This window comes from Prosopis cineraria, unplaced genomic scaffold, assembly GCF_029017545.1.
Source record: "Prosopis cineraria cultivar Desert tree isolate PC_DT_omini unplaced genomic scaffold, ASM2901754v1 PC2, whole genome shotgun sequence".
NCBI lineage: Eukaryota > Viridiplantae > Streptophyta > Magnoliopsida > Fabales > Fabaceae > Prosopis > Prosopis cineraria.
Window position 1 is genome coordinate 10,172,681 of NW_026555333.1, and position 13,887 is coordinate 10,186,567.

The window sequence follows — 13,887 nt, forward strand, 5'->3', positions numbered from 1 at the left end:
CCATGGCCAATAGAGGCAACCAATAAGGAAGAGCCTATTTATGCCATGCACCATGCACCTATTGCATCTATTCAAAAAATTAAAAGAGAGGAAGGAACGAAGAGCACACTTATTGCTCTACTAGGGCATAAACTTGAGGATCATTAGAGATATTTTAGAGCTTCCTACCAATAAGGTAAGTGCATTATGCTTTCTTCTTTCCTTTCCTTCTATTTTCATGAAGGTTAAAGTTAGAAAAGTAATTTTCAATCCCTATGAGCTATGAGTCTAAACCCATTAACTAAAATAGATACAATGAGATTTGTTTAGAGTATTTAAAACCTCACATTTATGGTTTTATAAGGTATTGTTGTTAAGGGCCATTAATATCCAAAAATGGTAATAAATAAGGTTATTAGGAGTGTTTGATGGCCATTAATGGTGGTTTAACTATTCATTAATGATAATGTGAGTTGTTAGGACCTAGTAAACACCTTGGGTATGATGGGGAATGAGTTTATATTTTTATGAAATGAATAAGGTGGAGTTGAATGTTGGAAATTACTTATAAGGGGACATGGACGAATGTCCTTGTCTTTTGTTGTAGATTATTTAATTTCGGAGCCATTCAAGCTAATTCAAGAGCTTTGAAGAGGTTGTTTTGAGGGGTAAACCTTTAGTCTCTCAAAAATTTGAAGTAATCAGGAAAAAATTTAATTTTTATAGTTGTTTATTAATTAATTAATTATTGAAGTTAATGATTTGGAACTTGTTTGATGTTTGTAAACCCATTGATGCAAGTTTTGGCAAAGTAATGAATTACGTGTATGGTATTGTCTTGAATTATGGAGAGTAATATGTATATTTATGTATATGTATCTATAAATGATAATATGAGAACTACTCATTGTGAAAATGAAAAATATGTGATTCTTAGTATGTGGATTTTTGTGGAAAAAGAGAAATATATATATGTAAGATGATATGGTTAATGTGTGTTAAATGACATATTACTTGTTATATTTGCACAAGCATGATCATTTGGTGGGAGTTTCACTTAAGAAGAGGAGTAAATTGGTAAATTCACGTGATAGTGGCGGTTGACCGTTGGAATTTGAAGCTTGCCTTGACACCGATTGTTAAAATCGAGAGGTAGCTGTTGTTTTATGATTGATTTGAGACTATCCCAGTAATTCTTTAAAGAACAAGAACCTAACTTATTTTTACTAGTTCACGAGGAGGCTAGATTAGGGGTACGACACCCCATGATTTTTAATATTGGGAGAAATCTCTATACATAAGTGAGTGAGTTAACCCTAGCCCAATAGCTCCGCACAAGTGTAAGGTTAGATTAGTTTAGGCTATGAATAGAGCCATTGATAGCCACTAGTTTCACGTTGGAAGCAACAGGAGAGTATAAGACTGGCATTGATTATGCATTTTAATTTCGGCCATATGGTAGTTATTTTTGTGGTCCATCATTTTAATTAGGGGTGTATGGTTATTATTTTTGCAATCCTGTGATATGTGTAACTGAGATGTTTGATTATATATATCATATGCCTAATTACATGTTATTTTTGTAGCCAAGGCTATATTTAATATATGAGCATATGATGAATGTTTATTTCTATTTGCATCCATAATTAATTGATATGCAACTTCATAAGTTAGGTTCACCTTGGTTACTGGGTGATTGTACTCACCCTTTATTCTTTAATATTTCAGTACCTAACTCATCAGATCAAGATCAGGGAAAATGACCAGAGGCCTAGGATCGTGCGTAAATCCTAATAGTAGACCTCTAGATTTACTTTTATGTATATTTAAAATGTTAATTTGTCAATTAGGATTTCATTCCATTCTTTTGATTACTTGCATTATAGTTAAGAAAATCATGTGTATTTTGTACCCTGAGCCAATGATATGTAATTGTAAAGCTTAAATATGGTTGAAATACTTGTGTAAAAACGTAATGGTGTATTTGGTTACTTATAATGGATATTTGATGTATTTGTGCAAAGTTAACTCCCCCTTATATTTTTATGAATCAAGGGGTTTAGTGGTGAATACATGATATATGTGTATTGGAATGGATGTGGTGTATTGCACGAGTTCAAAATAGTCCATTAAGTGTAGTCTAAAGGTTAGTGTAGGCTTTTGAATGTATTGGAGTTTAGGCACCTTGGTTGTGAGATTTTTGTGAAAAAAGAGTGACAATTGTAAAAGTTGTCCAACTTTTTGTAGAAAAACAATTTGATTGTGAAACTTGTGACATTAGTTAGAACTAGGAAAAAATCTCTCTATAGATACTTAAATCACCTCAATCGGATGTCGGACAGAGAAATGAAATGCATTGAAAGTTCATCTCGGGTACTGTCATAAGACAACAAAATTTGCTATCAAATTTCGTGCAATGTACTGCATCACATGATGCTTCTACCGCTGCGCATGGCACATATCCATGCACGTTGTAGTGCACCTATAGTAAACCATAGTGCATGTGCTGTTTTGTGCACAGTTCACTGTTTTGGTAGTTATAAACATATGTAATGATCCTTTTTTCAAATTCTATGCTTTCGCATATGTTTTAAACTTTAATTTAAAAATATTGAGAATATATAGGATTATTTTAGATTGTGAAACTTGAGATCCCTATTTTAATATTTTATAAACTTGATAGGTTAAACTCTTAATTATCTTAATTTTGAGAGTTAATGATGTTTTAATAGGAGCAACCTTACATCTGGTAAAGCAAACTTTACAAGGCCACTTGCGACCTACTCACACTAGGGAAAAGAAACCCTAGGAGAAAAAAAACCCAAAGAGACCCCAAAGACATAACCACAAAGATTCAAATTAACAGATATAATAGGGCAGACATTAAATTAGCCCAGTGGAGCCCATATTCAAATTACCCAATCACTTACATAGAACTTGCCAATTAGTTTCAATCAAGGTTTCAACTAAATCATGACCCCAGAATCCGCTCATACCATTCACAACATGTTGATTCATTAACTATGTAGAAGGAAACAATCCTAGCCAATTACAATCGACACTTGGTGGAACTCATCATTTGTCCCCTTTGATTCGGAAAACAACATTCCTACTGATTTTAATCAAATCGTAGATATAAATATACGATCAACAGCAAGAATTGATTTCATGGCTATGCTAAATGAGTTAAAACCAGCCAAAAGAAAGAAAGCATCCATATGTTAATACCAGTTTAAATCCCCAAACAACAATGTGTGACTGTGTGAATAGGTCTCAGAGCATAATATCACTTAGAAGACGGAGGCACCTAATTCAATAGACCCTATAGTTGCTTATGGATAATTCCTGAATTATACATCTCCATGCTTTTAGATTACCAAACATCTTTAATATATAATCATCAATCTCGTTACTTTTGGATTTTTTATTTACGCCCTAAAGACGAACATAGCTCTAGACCTCGCCATTCTTGGTTGTTTCTCCTTCATCTCTATTGACGCCATAAAAACTAGAATCCATCATTGTCCCCAAGCTTTCCTCCACTTGCCAACCCCCACATAGCCATGAACACATTGCTCCCTTGGCTATCATCAGAGTAAGAACGCCAAGGTTCTTGTTTAGGGAAGGCTTTCCCCTTCAAAGAAAGACTCTCTTACAAAGATAGAGAGAGAATGAATCTTGATTTTTAAATATTTAAATTCAATCTTTACCCAAATCTTTTATTTTATTTTATGTTTCTTTTATAGAGAGGCAAATTCAGCACAATTAAGGTGAAAATCACTTGGAACTGAAGCATTATTCTATTCCATTGCATTGCATTATCTTAATCATATCCCTTCACCATCAATTTATCCAAATCTTTGTTATAAAATAAGATAACAATAGCAATAAATTAATAATAACGTAGTTCTCTATTTCTGACCCTACGGCCTGCGTTTCTCTCCACATCACGAGAGTTCATGCTAAACCTATGCGGTCGTTCACACGCTGCGCCTTGCTGGGGAGTTTTCCATTTCTGCATTTCAAACACCTCAAGTTTAAGAGTACAGAAAAGTCCCAATGAAATCTGATTTCATGTCCGTCTCTATGGTCAAAGCGGCAGTATGTTTCTAACGACGAGGAAGAAGACACTCTCTGACTAGCTCAGAGTGGCTTTCGCCTCTATAAGCTGTTAGGCAAAGGCCGAGAGCATCCCGTTAATATAAAGACTGACGTTTGTCAATTGTCACCGTAACCCTGTAATTTCAAGCATCTCCGTGAATGGGCCAGGCTGCTTCCGCGGCTGCAGTCCCTTGCCTTCGCCAAACCAATCATACCCACCGCTCCACGTCCAAATCCAGATCAACGGCGTTCATTTCCCCTATGCTTTTCAATGAAAATCACGAGTCCCCGTATGAGGTTATCCATACAGTGCCTGACTACATCTCTGAGCTTCCCGACGAGTGCTTGGCTTGCATTTTTCAGTCACTAAGCTCCGCCGACCGTAACCGCTGCTCCCTCGTATGCCGGCGGTGGCTCCGGGTCGAGGGACAGAGTCGTCATCGTCTCTCTGTCAACGCTCAACTTGATCTGCTCCCGGTCATCCCTTCTCTTTTCTCACGTTTCGATTCCGTCACGAAGCTCGCTTTGAAATGCAATCGTAGATCTGTTAGCATAGGGGACGAAGCGCTCGTTCTTATCTCTCAACGATGCCCGAATCTGACTCGCCTGAAACTTCGTGTCTGCCGTGAAGTTACGGATGCTGGGATGGAAGTCTTTGCTAAGAATTGCAAGGGTTTGAAGAAACTTTCCTGTGGATCTTGCACTTTTGGAGCCAAAGGGATGAACTCAGTGCTCGATCATTGCGCCTCTATAGAAGAATTATCTGTCAAGCGTCTCCGGGGAATTGCCGATGTAGCATCGGTGGAGTCGATTGGACCCGGTGTTGCAGCGTCATCTCTCAAAACTATTTGTTTAAAAGAGCTACATAATGGACAGTGTTTTGGGCCCCTTATTCTTGGCTCGAAGAATTTAAGGACTTTGAAAATTTTTAGGTGCTCTGGCGATTGGGATAAACTTTTTCAACTCCTAGCGGATCGAGTACCAAGTATAGTCGAAGTCCACCTTGAGAGGCTCCAGACAAGCGATATTGGCTTAGAGGCAATCTCGAATTGCTCGACTCTGGAAATTTTGCATCTTGTCAAGACTCCAGAGTGCACAGATTCAGGACTTATCGCTATTGCAGAACGATGTAAGCTCTTAAGGAAACTTCATATTGACGGATGGAAGATGAATCGTATAGGAGATAAAGGTCTAATAGCAGTCGCTAAATATTGCCCACATCTTCAGGAATTGTTCCTTATTGGTGTCAGTCCTACTAATGCGAGTTTGGAAATGTTGGCCTGCAATTGCCTGAATCTAGAGCGGTTGGCGTTATGTGGAAGTGAAACAGTTGGTGATGTTGAAATATCGTGCATTGCAGCAAAATGCATAGCACTGAAGAAACTTTGTATTAAGAACTGCCGTGTGTCTGACCACGGTATGGAAGCACTCGCATCTGGTTGCCCGAATTTGCTGAAAATAAAGGTTAAGAAATGCAAGGGTGTAACCTCTGAGGGTGCAGATTGGCTGAGGCTATGTAGGGAGTCGCTTGCTGTACATTTAGATGCTGGTGAGACAGAACATCATGACGCAAGTGCTAGTGATGGCGGGGCTCAAGAAAATGGCCTAGAATTTCCTTCAATCCCCAACCAGACAGCAGCTTCGGCCACCATTGCATTAAGCAGTACTGGTCGATCAAGTTCATTCAAGTCAAGGCTAGGACTTTTCTCTGGGAAAAGCTACCTCGTTTGCACTTTGAGACGATTGTCTGGTGGTAACCGTAGTTCTCGGCATAGTTAGACTGAGGGATTTTAGTTGAGTCACTGAAGTGACGGGCAGTTCGGCAATTCAAGTCATTGACCATTCATATTATTATTTGGTGATGTAATCACTTGGTTGGTTCTCTCTCTCTCTCTCTCTCTCTCGTATTTAAAGCTAAAATTTCTTCTTGTGTGTTTTTTATTGCTTTTTTAGATGAATCCTTTTTAGTTAAATTGAAAAATTCAATTTGTTTGTTGTTTTTCTCCTGCATTATTGTTGCTGTTACGCTAGTTGTTGATCTTACCTTTTCTCAGACTTGTCCGTATCACCCAATTGATTCTTAGAGCACTTAGTTTGTAAACTTCAGCTTCAGCTTGTAAGAGTTTCAGGGATGGTGAATGTAGTTGTTTAGTGATGATGGGTACATGGAACTTTCAATGGTTTTGTTAGATCTTCGACTGGTAACTGGAGGAGAGCACGAGCACGATGCAAGCTTCTAAGTAAAATAGATGCGACGTGTTTGTGGTTGAATATTTACAGTTTAAGTTGATCATCTTATCAAATAAAGTGAGTAAAGCGAGTTTTTGCCCCATGAAGGAGATCCTGTTCGCATTTGAAGATGGTTAGAGTTTGGCCATTGTACGTGTGCGTGACAAGACAGCATGAGTTTTCATTAAAGTTGAATATTTGATCGTTATCACCAGACATTAGGCTAGCATATGATTATATGATATCATGTGAAACTGACGGGGAAGAATTATGATTCCACTCTCACAATAGGCTGTATTGAACGTGGTTCGTTCGTATTGTCATTTCTTGCCTAGATCCATGGTTTTTATGATTCATGGTAATTGTTGTGCCCATCGGTATCCTCCTTGACGTTTATTTATTTGACTCAAATTATTTTAATTAGTAAATCTCGTTAATCATCTCAACAGAACAATGGTAAATTATCTCCTAAATAGTGAGAAATGAAAATAGAAATAGCAATGAAACAAGAAGGAAGTTGGGAAAAAATAAAAGAGATGATTAAAAGAGGGAAATTGTATCTCAAACAGCACGAGAGTATAGTTGATTTTCTAGCTGAAAATTATCCATTATCTCCCATCACTCGAAAACTGGATTGTTTAATGTCTTCTTTGGTCACGGTTTGTGGCAAGGGTTGTGAAGGAGAATTTTGGGACGGACAAAAGCAAAATTGCACCAGGAAGTTTTACCCAAAAAAAAAAAAAAAGTATTGCACCAGGAAGAACCAAATTGCAAAATAAATCCAATTCCAAAAATCTCTTCTTTTTTTGTCATAACAACATAAATTCACTTAGATAATCTAAAATACTAGAAATTTGTGAATAAAATGTTGTATAAAACTCAAAAAAAAAAGAAAAGAAAAGAAAAGAAAATGCCCAATTCATTGAATCCTTCGATAAATCCCAATCTTCCATTCAAGGGTAGTGAAGATAAGGGATGTCAAGGATGTTTAGATTTCAATTGAATAAAATTGATTATCAAATAAAATTGTAAAATAAGTTATGATGAGATGGAACTTCAAATAACTTCTTGATACAATTTCATAGCCATAATTAATTATCAAATGAAGTTTCAAAAAATAGTGCCGGGGCGATTTTTCTCTCATAACAACCAAGGCAGGCATGCTTCAGGCAACCCATGGCATCCCTCCTATAAAGACCTAGGATTTAGGGGATTTTTGTAGGGAGGGTCGGAAGAAGATAAAGAACCAAGCCATGGGCTAGAAGGTGAAAGAAGCATAAAAGCGAGCGATCGCATCACAGCACAGATCAACATTCTCCGGTTAAGTCATACAGCAGACAACGTAGATAGCTGAGGATACATCATGTGAATAATGAAATTCATTCAACCATTGTAGCATTGTCAAATGATCACAGAATCAATCTACAGAAGCTGGACACTAGCAATAATCAACATGTTCCTGCCTTCACGGCTTGAATATATAAATACATCCATATGTACACAGCGAATACTAGACTTTAAAGTTTAGAGACTACTTATCTGATTAAATCTTATAAGCAGCTATCAGTATATTTATGGGCATGCGGCATGACGAAAGGAGTATCAAGCATACTATCATTCTCCTTTGTCCTCCGTCGGCTTCGTCATCCACTGCTTCAATATTCACACCATTCACTTAAGCACTGCTTACTTTGTTATTAGCTCCAAAAGCCCAGGAGCGTTTAGCTGGAGTTCGCTTCATAGCCTTCACTCCAAATGGACTGTCCTTGCTCTGTAGCGGACAGAAATAATTCAGTTAAAAAAACTAGAGTGTTAGCGAGCGAATAACTAGATAACAATAGAGTTCGATCAACATTGTAAGATTACCATGAGACATGTGCCTTCATCAAGGTTGCAGATGGGATAGTCGTGAGGGCAGCAACTAGAGTGGTCATCACAGCAGGTGGCAGCCTCAAGAGGACAGCATCCCCATGAAAAGCAATACCTGCCATATTCGTACACGCAGCAGCAAGTAGTGCTTTCAGCACAACTGTAGTAACTATCGCAAACAGTTGGAGGCTTTACAGGTGAAGGCGGTGATGGTCCTGGGTTTGGGGGATTTGGGCTTTTCTTGATTGGGTAAGACGACTCCATTGCAATTCCACATTTTCCAGTGTAGCTTGCAGCCAAATTACGTTCCAATCTCACATACCCGTCTTCCCCCCAGGCCTTGCCCCATGAGTTTCTCACTATCCAATAGTCAACTCCATTTTCAGTACCATATCCCACAGCTGTGACACCATGATCTAATGCTGTTCCACATGCTCCCGTGAAGATGCCCTGACAAATTTGAGGTTAATGGAATCAGTAAGGAGGTTTAGGCAGTCATTTGGCAGCAATTAATCCATAAAAATAGTCATTTGAATAAGCTTCAAATTGCACCACTTCTGATAAACGAGTAAACAGAGAGAAGCCAAGTCCACGTTTCATCTATCTCTTCTTCTATATAATTGTGCGCTCAATATGGGGAAAAGAAAAGGAGCGAGAGACTTACGGATACATATAACTGGAATTCCCTGCCACCACCTTCAATGGCAACGCTTACTGGCTGATTTGCAACAGCCTTTTTCAATGCCCTCTCGTCATTGGCAGGAACGTCCTCATAGCTATCAATTGAGACGACTTTAGCATTTTTCTGCAGACGAGACAGGAAAAATTATCATTACAGCATCAACTATTTTCCACAAGCTTAATTCAAGTAACCAAGACTGCCAAGACTCACCCTGTATGTGTCACATCTACCATCAACAGCGCGATAGGGGTAATCATCTTCGGTGTCAATGCCACCGTTGTTGATGATGAACTCAAAACCGTAGTCCATGAGTCCGCCATTGCATCCTTCGTTATAAGAAGTATCGCAGTCTACCAGCTCTTGCTCTGATAGTGAAATTAAATCGCCAGTCACTATCTTATTAATTCCTTCCACTGCAGAGACAGTTGAAAAAGCCCAGCAGCTCCCTTCATAAAAGAAATGAATCGTGTGAATTGATGAAAACAAACGTGTGTAGAGTTGGTTATTCAAATGAGACTCAAGGGCTGTTCAACGCCAGAAAGTTATTCACAAATTCTTCCTCATTTTTACAGAGGTTGAAGAATACTTTTGTTAGTTGTTTGTAAATTTTACAGTAAACTAGAAACAATCATTACACGAGCCCCCGAAAAATTGATTACTGACGACTAATGTTAAGGAATTTAGGAGGATCATGTCGGAAAGTGCAAATCAACAATAGTGGGCCTCAGCTCCAAAATATCTGTGGGTTTTCCACTTAATCTGAGATCCACATCCAGAAGCCTGATGTAAATGGGCCCAACATCTCGCTCAAGCCAATTCTACTAATTTAGAGCAACAGCCGATCAATGTACAGGATACCAACATTAGAATAAAGGCACATACAACATATCAGATTAATTTTTTTAAAAAAATCGACACATGCTTTGTATGTTCGCAGTAATAGAAAACACTTCCTGATTCCCAAAAGGGAGAATTACTGTGGATGATCCTAGTAAAAGTAGCATACAAAAATAGCATAAGTTGTCTAGCAGCTTAATTTATGAGGTACGAACTACGAACTTACCTTGAAGCCACCCGGGGAGGGGATTATTATTTTCTACATTCACTATGTTTCTGGAAGTAAAGTATTGGAAACTGTCCTTATCATTTCATGTGGTGGAGTGAGAAGTGCTTTATTTCCTTTAATCGCGCGTTTCTTACACTGTTTTCACTTCAAATATATACATATACACCAACAATGGTTTCTTAACTTTTTTGTTTTATAAAAAATCCTTTTGCTTGTAAAAAGATATTCGCAAAAAATACGCATTGACAAGAAAATACACGGACAATTTAGACCGATCAATTACAAAGCCATAATTACAGGTCATATGTTGGTAAAAAGAAGAAGAGGTTATCTCGACGCGGATACACCCCATACAGACATGCTGACACCTGGAAACCCATCAATTACAAAACAACAACAGCTAGTTATCTGTCCACAAAGCAGTGTATCTAAATACAGATGCAGTGATTTGTATTTAGTTATGAGAGCTGATTCTTGAATTTGATGCAAAAACACTATGACCCTAATATCAAATAATTGTTCCAAAAAAATCGGTCAAAAAGTGAAAATTTAAATGCTTGAATTATAAATAATATAGTGCTCCAAAAAATTCGTCAGGCACAAAGGCTGATACGGAATTTAACGAAAATTAATAAAATCGAAAACTGTGGGTAAGGCACAGAACTTACCGCAACTTCCTTGGTCTTTGACCTCGACCACGGCGCCTTTCTTCCTCCAATCAACAGAATCCGGTAAATTGTCACCGACACGTGGAGCGTAACGGTTGCTCCTGGTCTTGGCTATTCTCCTCTTGGGATCAATCCTGGTTCCAAGATACTTGGCCCGGTACTCGTCGTTGGTCAGATCGGCGAACCGATTCAACCCCAGCTTGTAGGTCCGATTCTCGGCGTTGCGCTCATCGATGAACCTGAGGTTGTCCTTGAAGATCTGAAACCTCTTCTCCTTCTCCCCCAAACCGTTGTAGACCTTGCCGTGTTTCAAAAGCCAGTGCTCGTACATGTTCATGACCTCCTCATCAGTCCTCCAGTTTGAGCCGTCGGCATGAGCTGTGTCGTAGGAGATGATCGACATGTCCAAGGCGGACGACAGGGTGAAGATGGCGAATAAGAGGAGCATCATGGCAGAAGATGATCTAGACGAAGCCATCAGAGATGAAGTTGGAGAGAAACACTCGACCAAGGCGAGGAGAGGGGTGGGAATTGAGGCGGAGTATGTGGGGCCTTTTAAAGGCAAAAGGGTGAGCGCTGGAATCGGATTCCTGATATTATTAAAAAAATATATAAGGGTGAATCATAATTAGTCAGGAAATAGTATCGTCAGAAATAGACAAATAGAAGATAAGATTTTGGAGATTGAGGATGGTTTATTTTTTATTTTGAAATAAAAATTATTATTTTCATCCAAAAAAATAAAAAAATTATTTTTTAAACACACTATATTTAATTATTAAAATTAAAAATTATTATCATAACCAATCAGCGTAAGTCACTTTCTAGTATTACTATTGGCCATATTTTTAACTCAAATTATTTTTAAATTAATATAATCAACATATTTTTATTTTAAAAAAAAATAAAAAACTATATTACAATGTTTAATATTTAAAAACACAAATTTTGGAAAAAATGTCAAACAGGATCTGAAATTATTCTTTTGTGGTTTTTTTTTTTGGCTAGTTATTCTTTTACGTTAGAGGATAAAAACTAACAATTTATTGCAAAAAAAAAAAAAACAGAGAGAGAGAGAGAGAGAGAGAGAGAGAGCAGGTAAAAACTAGAAAGTATACTGAATAGGTTGGAGAGTAGAGAGCATGTGAGTTGGGTGGCGCCTGGTCACTAGTTTCAGGCGCGGAACGAATGAGTCTGCAAGTGAATTTTAATATGATGATGAAAATATTAATAATAAAAATTTATTATAAAAAAATAATTTATAAAAAAAATCACTTGTATTTAATTGAAAATAAACAATTAAAGAATACTCCTTCTGTTTAAAAATATAAACTATTTTTAATCGAATCTCACCTCCTTAATAAAATAGTTATCTATTTTTTAACTAATCTTATATTTTTATATTTATCCTTATAAAACACTTTACAATAAATATAAAATTATTATTTAATAAAGATATTTTTAAAAAAAGAGCAATGATTATATCTTAAAGATTAATAATATTTTATATTTTTTAACACTTAATTTTTTAAAAAAATATTTTATATTTTTTAACGAAAAGAATATAAGTTTTATATATATATATATATATATATAGCGATTATGGAAAAGATATCAAAAAAGCAAACTTGATTGGGGGAGAGGGGGGGGAAGTCCCGAGCTTTGGTAAATATCATTTGGTTTTTCTTTACAACGAAACCAAATTGAGCCTGCGCGCACACCTAGTTTCACCGTTAGCCAGGTGCCTAGGCCAATAAATCCTAATGGATTAGAGAAGCACTGGCTTACAGGCCAACTCACACCGTCTTAGTTACCGAAAGGGGCGGATATTTCCAAGATATAATTATAATTATAAATAAATACTACTATCTTTTAGTGTTGAGGGAACTAGCGTACAAGTATGTGCCACGTTTTCAATCTCATGTGACGCCTTCAATGGGTGGAATTTCCGACTTGCGCTTTTTCCTGTTGCATTTGTCATGACGCTGTGACGCTTCCCGGAGGGAGGGGCTCCCTTGCAATTTCATTCTCTTTTTGGGGCCGTAGGGAATTTTGCGCTTCATGTCAATTATTTCCCCCCAATCGCTTTCCTCCAACTTGTCGCTGTGATCCCCTCTCTGCTCATCTCCTCGTCTCCCCCACATGAACTTCCTATTATTCCTCAAAATTACAAAAAATAGAAGTACATAATAAACTGAGTAGAAAATAAATACATGAAGAAGAAATATAATGGAGACAAGAGGAGGGAGAATTTTCTCATGACCTGTTTGCTTTCCCAACTAAAAAAAAAATGAAGTAGAATGAATTGAGAGAATAAAGATAAAAATAAATTGATTAGGATAGGGGAGGGAATGCAAATCAACCATGTTTATGAAAGGAAAAACCAGTTTAATTTATTAAATTATGAGTCATGATTTATGAGATTTATAAAAAATATGATAATTTCTATATTTATGATATGTAATATCAAGTTTTATTGTGTTTATCATAGAGAAAGTAAGCTTATTTTTATTAATTTTTTATTACTTATAAATATTTTCCTATTAAAAACAATTCTGCATTCTCCCAATTAAAATTCAAATCTTGATTTATTACGTTATAAAACAATAGCCTCTTTCGATAAATACAACCCTTGATTATTTTTATTATTACTTTATTCCATTATCATCATTTTCAACAACCAAACAACTCCTTAAATTATTGCTCCTTAATCTTTAAAATACAAATAACAATATAATATGTTCTATTTGTAAAAATGATCCTTCACATCAAAAATTACAATAACAATAAATGAAAATCATAAATAACAACACTAATTAGTGTGTGAGCCAGAGTTGAGTGTAAGATTAATGTAATAATCAAGGAGAGTAGTTTGAAAAGATGGAGGTTGAGAGAGAAGAACATCTACACAACTTTTGATATTTATAATTTATAATACTTCAACAAGTATATCAAAAAATGTCTAGTTTAACTCGTCGAATGAGTTAAACTAATTTATCATATGGTTATAACTAAGATATATAATAGCATAAAAAAATTAAACTAAAAGTATGCCAGAGGTACTTGCGAAGTCACCATCAATCATAGCGGTCTTATACAATAGAATGTTGGATGGGTGATCATGATAGTATAAATATCTCCATAGGTTTCTCAAGATATTGAACGATAAAATTTTAAGAAAGATACTTATATTACTCCCCTCGAATATCCATCAGACCATCACATAAAAATGTGCCCCATTAAATTTCCCTTACGTCATTTATTGATACGTTACGATGCCACCCGCCTTATTC

The 13,887-nt window shown here is 36.6% G+C and overlaps 2 protein-coding genes across 3 annotated transcripts; one reads left to right on the top strand and one right to left on the bottom strand.

The window, feature by feature from the left end:
* The first annotated feature begins 3,897 nt into the window (after nt 1-3,897).
* LOC129299623 (F-box protein At1g47056-like) lies at nt 3,898-6,632 on the top strand. 2 transcript variants are annotated; one of them, XM_054938093.1, is made up of 2 exons: nt 3,898-5,954; nt 6,271-6,632. In XM_054938093.1, exon 1 carries the CDS (start codon nt 4,240-4,242, stop codon nt 5,857-5,859), a length of 1,620 nt encoding a protein of 539 aa, XP_054794068.1. In that variant the 5' UTR covers nt 3,898-4,239; the 3' UTR covers nt 5,860-5,954; nt 6,271-6,632. The 2 variants fall into 2 exon arrangements, with proteins under 2 accessions (XP_054794068.1, XP_054794074.1); XM_054938099.1 differs by having other exon boundaries at nt 6,418-6,632.
* Nucleotides 6,633-7,675: 1,043 nt separating this feature from the next.
* On the bottom strand, nt 7,676-11,132 carry LOC129299639 (cysteine proteinase mucunain-like). The gene is made up of 5 exons (XM_054938108.1): nt 10,595-11,132; nt 9,071-9,306; nt 8,843-8,983; nt 8,176-8,628; nt 7,676-8,080 (listed from the first exon to the last, which is right to left on the bottom strand). Exons 1-5 carry the CDS (start codon nt 11,070-11,072, stop codon nt 7,985-7,987), a joined length of 1,404 nt encoding a protein of 467 aa, XP_054794083.1. The 5' UTR covers nt 11,073-11,132; the 3' UTR covers nt 7,676-7,984.
* Between the last annotated feature and the right edge of the window lie 2,755 nt (nt 11,133-13,887).

Excerpts from the sequence above, each read along its gene's own strand:
- LOC129299623 (XM_054938093.1), top strand. The coding sequence starts at position 4,240 with ATGGGCCAGGCTGCTTCCGCGGCTGCAGTCCCTTGCCTTCGCCAAACC.
- LOC129299639 (XM_054938108.1), bottom strand. The coding sequence starts at position 11,072 with ATGGCTTCGTCTAGATCATCTTCTGCCATGATGCTCCTCTTATTCGCC. Across the intron at positions 8,629-8,842 it reads AATTCCAGTTATATGTATCC|GGCATCTTCACGGGAGCATG; the intron begins GTAAGTCTCTCG and ends CAAATTTGTCAG. Across the intron at positions 8,081-8,175 it reads ATGAAGGCACATGTCTCATG|AGCAAGGACAGTCCATTTGG; the intron begins GTAATCTTACAA and ends TGTCCGCTACAG.